Source organism: Triticum urartu, chromosome 2A (assembly GCF_056163025.1).
Source record: "Triticum urartu cultivar PI428250 chromosome 2A, HENAU_Tu73, whole genome shotgun sequence".
In the NCBI taxonomy this organism is placed as follows: Eukaryota; Viridiplantae; Streptophyta; class Magnoliopsida; order Poales; family Poaceae; genus Triticum; species Triticum urartu.
In genome coordinates this window covers 112246906-112251553 of record NC_141874.1, presented here as the reverse complement: position 1 = coordinate 112251553, position 4648 = coordinate 112246906, and the positions used below count along the sequence as shown (strand labels likewise).

Below are 4648 nucleotides of genomic sequence, written 5' to 3'. Positions count from 1 at the left end.
GTGTCGAAACGACGTTTTCCATGAAGTTACCATTGTAACTTGGCTTCAACTTCCTCCCCGGAAAATTCCTTGGAGGCATGGCGCCTTCACACCCTCAACTCAATAGCCAATTCATTTTGTAACCCGAAATGGCCAGATACGAATAGTTGGCCGGACTCGGACGCACGTAGCCCAGTTGGTTACTTTGCTATTGCCGGCTAGCTACACCTACACAGTACACACACACACACACCACTTTCCCCGAAGCTTCCTACGCTAGCTGATGCACACACACTTCGTCAAGGCATCAAATGCCAACCGATCCACGAATTGATCCCGCACCAGACCGCGCAACCACCACTCCCGATTTCCTCTCCGGTCCATCGTCCTCCTCCTATTCTTCAACCCCCTTTCCATTTATTTTCCTGACGTCGACTCATAATTATTTTCCAGCCCCGAACCGTCACCCTCACGCCGGACCGGAGGGAAGCACGCGCGCAGCTTCCCTCCCTCGCGCGCCACCATGCAATGCAAAGGGAGCTTCCTCCCTCGACCGGACTTGTTTACCCCATGATATTCCATGCCCGGGTCGCCATATAAACCCCCGCCCTTCCCCACCATATCCTCGCACACGCCGTCGCTCATCCTCGCCTGCTCACCTTGTACACGCGCGCGGCATTCTCCAATCGAGCCGGCGCCGACGAACTCGAAAGTCTAGCGATGGCAGACGCGACGGCGCCGCGACCGCTGCTCCGCCGCGTGCTCTCGTTCCGGGAGCCGCTGCTGCTCATCCCGCACCTCCTCGTCTTCCTCGGCACCGTCGCGTCCGCCTTCTTCCACAGCTACGCCTCCTTCCTCCAGTCCTTCGCCAGGTCCATCGTCGTCCCGTCGCCGGCCGCGGCTTGCGGCAAGTGTCCGTACGCGACGTCGTCGGCGGTGTGCTGCGAGGACGTCGACGCCGAGGAGGAGGTGGTGGAGGAGGAGGAGGAGCTGAGGAAGGAGGAGGTGGAGGCGATCATGGCCGGGATCGGGCTGGGCGTGGCCGGCGCCGGCGAGGGGCTGAGGGCCAGCATGGGCCACGACGAGGTGTCCCGGCTGTTCGACGCCGAGGAGCCGAGCTTCGCGGAGGTGCGGCGCGCGTTCGCCGTGTTCGACGGCGACGCGGACGGGTTCATCGGCGCGGCGGACCTGCAGGGCGCCCTGGCCAGGCTCGGGTTCCCCGACGTCGACGCCGCCGCGTGCGGGGCGATGATCTCGTCCAGCTGCGGGTCCACGGACGGCAGGATGAACCTGTTCCAGTTCGTCAGGTTCCTCGAGGACGGCCTCTGCTGACTGACCGACCGGCCTCTCTTTTTTGACCCGTTGCACGGTGCGCGGCTCGGCTGGCGCGGCAGAAGATGTGTGCGTGTGTGTGTGCTGGTGTTCTTGATTGTCCTGTTTTTCCTTCTGCGGCGCGAAGAGTTTTTTTTTTTTTTGACGTTGGGGGTGGACGGACTGTGCAACAAATTAACGCACTAATTCTCGAGCTTATTAATGGAATCGAACTGATTTCGCCAATTGATCATAAATAAACTCTGGCGATCTCAGCTGCCTTGATTATATGCGTGCAGTCCCTGACAGTTCAAACTTGAGACTTCAACCCCTCAGACTTCAAAGACGATACAAAGGCGACCGACGCCCCTGCGCTGCTGCCCTGCGAATCTCCCTACTCCTTCTGGCCCGATCCCGTCGCGTGCGTGCGCGCGTCGACAACTCGACATCACAGCCTGCCAATTCGTCCTGCCATCACGAGGAAGCTTCCTCGGAGGTGCCTGCGGTGTACGTACGAAGTGGGAAAATTTGGTGAGGTTGACACGATCACAAGGGTCCAAGCCCGCGCAGCCACCCGCGTTTAACAAGTGTGTGGAAGCGGGGGCGCATGCATGCGACCCTGCGTGACGTGATTCGCGCGCGATGGAGACCTTGGCGCCGGCCGTTGCATTCGACCGTACGTTTGACACATGCGTATACGTATTTGTCTCTGGACTCTGTTGTTCTCATCGTGTCCCGGGGGGGGGGGGGGGGGGGGGGGGGGGGGGGGGGGGGGTGAACCTGGTAGTGCTACTTGTGGCTGGCTTCTAGAGCACCCCCATTTCCCCCCTAAACGTTCGGGCGGACAGCTCACCCGGACATTAAAACACCAACTTTGAAATATTCCATCTTTTCAAAAAAAATCCACTTTTGTCCAAAATGGTTTGCAATTTTTTGGACAATCTGCTACAGTAAACCCGCATGCTACATTACCGTCAATGGGTTGGCCAAGTCGAACTACCCCTGTGTGTCTAGGAGTGGGCACGTCCTGAACCCAGGGCATCTGCACCCACTTTTCAAAAAATGCATTTTAAGCATGTTTTAAAATCTCAAAAAATTCGAAAGAAAATTCCATGCATGCATGTCGCAAATGTATGTGCAGGGAACAAAGTTTTGTGAGAAAATATCTTTTTGTTTTGTCTCCACAAAAAAGACAAATTTCAGTGCTTCTAAATAGCGTTCCACGACACAATATTTTGTATTTTTTGCACACACCACAAAAAAGTTATTTTTCCGCGAAACTTTATGCACGCACATAAAACATGAAGACGTACCAGTGCAACATTTTTCAGATATTTTTAGCATTTAGAAATATGTTTTTTTAAATGGGTTCAGATGTACCCGGATTCATCCATACACTTCCCGTGTGTCTAGCCACTATTGCATGCAACGAGCTTCCAACAGGAAAGGGCGACGGAAATGGAGCAAGGGGTGGGCTTCTATGTCTCAGTGCGACTATATCTCGCTTTAAGCGAGACCGAGCATAGCCTTGCATCAAGGAACGCTCCAGGAGCCTGGCCAAGTACCGTTATGTTCATTTTTTCCCTTTGTTTGTTTGTTTCTTTCAGTTTTTTGTTTGTTCTTTTTCGTTTTTGTACTTTTTTTTATATTTCAAGATATTATAAATACATGTATTCCAAAATTTAATTTACTTAAAATATTAAAAGCATTCATCATGCATTTAAAAATATATTCATGCAGTGTTCATTTTTTTGGTTCGGGAAAATTTTGGAAAATACTCATATCAGTCAAAAAGATTCACATTTGTTCAAAAACAAAAATTCAATGTGTATTTTAAAAAAGTTTAACATGTATTAAAAAATGTTCAAACATATATTTTAAAAAGTGTTCATCATATATTTGAAAGAAGTTTCAATGTGTATCAACAAAAATATCAAGCATGTATACAAAAAAATATACGACGTGTATTCGAGAAACTGTTGAAAGTGTGTTTATAAAAATGTTCATCATGTATCTAAAAAATGTTCAAGGTGTATCTGTTTTCTTTTTTTAAATGTAATACTAAAAGAAAATTCAACGTGTATTTAGAAAATGTTCAAGTTGTACTCATTTTCTTCAAACATGTATTTGGAGAAATGTTGATCATGTATATGGAAAGTGTTCAACTGTATAAAAAATGTTGAGCGTGCATGCGAAAAATGTACGACGAGGAGAGAAAAAGTGTCGAAGGCGATGAGTGCTGTTGTCCATTCACTCAAAGCAGGTCATGTCTACAGCACGCGGAGCGGTTGTGTGCCGCTGCATTGACGTGACAACTAGGGGCTTTTTTCTCGCAGTTTTGAGACGAAACGAGGTGAATGGAGGACTCGATGATGGCTTTTTCAATGGCTCAGATCGCTACTACACAATGGTGTAGAAGGGGACCAATCTCATATGAGATCAGTTGACCGGCGCCTAGCATGCCCATTAAATCTAATAGCAGAGACCTCATCCCTCCTTCCTCATCACAACAGCACAAACCCATCTTCTACAACCCTCCCGCACCTAGCAGCTACACCATGCCGGTGCGCCGAAGCAACTCACGCCAATGCCTCCATGCCGCTCCCGTCTCCCTCTAACCTTGTTCCGCCACCGCCGGCCTCTAGACTTGTGTGGGAACGAGGGATGCCCAGACTTATTCCGGTCTCTCCAAGAGTATATGGTGTTGAGGGACCCGTTTTTATGACAGTGTGCCCAAGTACAAATCTCAGCTTCATGTATGATCTTCTTAACTAGTATTGTGTACATCATATCTCGGGTCCCGACAACAAACTCCAACTTAAGATCCTGAAGCAATGTTGTTGTGGCATCCGAAGGTGAGCTAACAACAATTATACGATGAACATAAACAAGAACAAATATGACAATACTGCCTTTGTTATGGACGAATAAGGAGGTATATGCTTTTGAAGGAGTGAATCCCAGTTGTTGTAGCTGAGTGCTCAACCTGAAATATGAGGCTCTTGGGGCATATTTTAGACCATAAATGGATTTAGCCTATTTACACAAATAATGAGGTGCATCCTTATTTTCGTACCCTGGTGGTTGCCGCATGAACACTTCATCCTCAGAAACACCATGAAAAAAAATAAGTTGTACACATCTAGTTGTCTAAAATTCCATCCCCTGGACAGAACAATCGATAGTACCGTTGGGCTGATTTTACAACAGGGTTGAAGATATCTTCATAGTCAATGCCAAACTTTTACTTAAACCCATTTGCTACTAATCTAACCTTATATATGTCTATGATTCGATCATACATTCTCTTAATTTTATAGACCCATTTACAGTTAATTATATTTCTGCCTTTCTCTAG

General features: G+C 48.5%; 1 protein-coding gene across 1 annotated transcript; it reads left to right on the top strand.

Annotated features, from left to right (window-relative positions):
* The first annotated feature begins 510 nt into the window (after positions 1-510).
* Positions 511-1578, top strand: LOC147984171 (putative calcium-binding protein CML46). The gene has a single exon (XM_087543415.1). The coding sequence runs from the start codon at positions 700-702 to the stop codon at positions 1309-1311; it is 612 nt and encodes a 203-aa protein (XP_087399541.1). The 5' UTR covers positions 511-699; the 3' UTR covers positions 1312-1578.
* Positions 1579-4648: the final 3070 nt, after the last annotated feature.

Excerpts from the sequence above, each read along its gene's own strand:
- LOC147984171 (XM_087543415.1), top strand. The coding sequence starts at position 700 with ATGGCAGACGCGACGGCGCCGCGACCGCTGCTCCGCCGCGTGCTCTCG.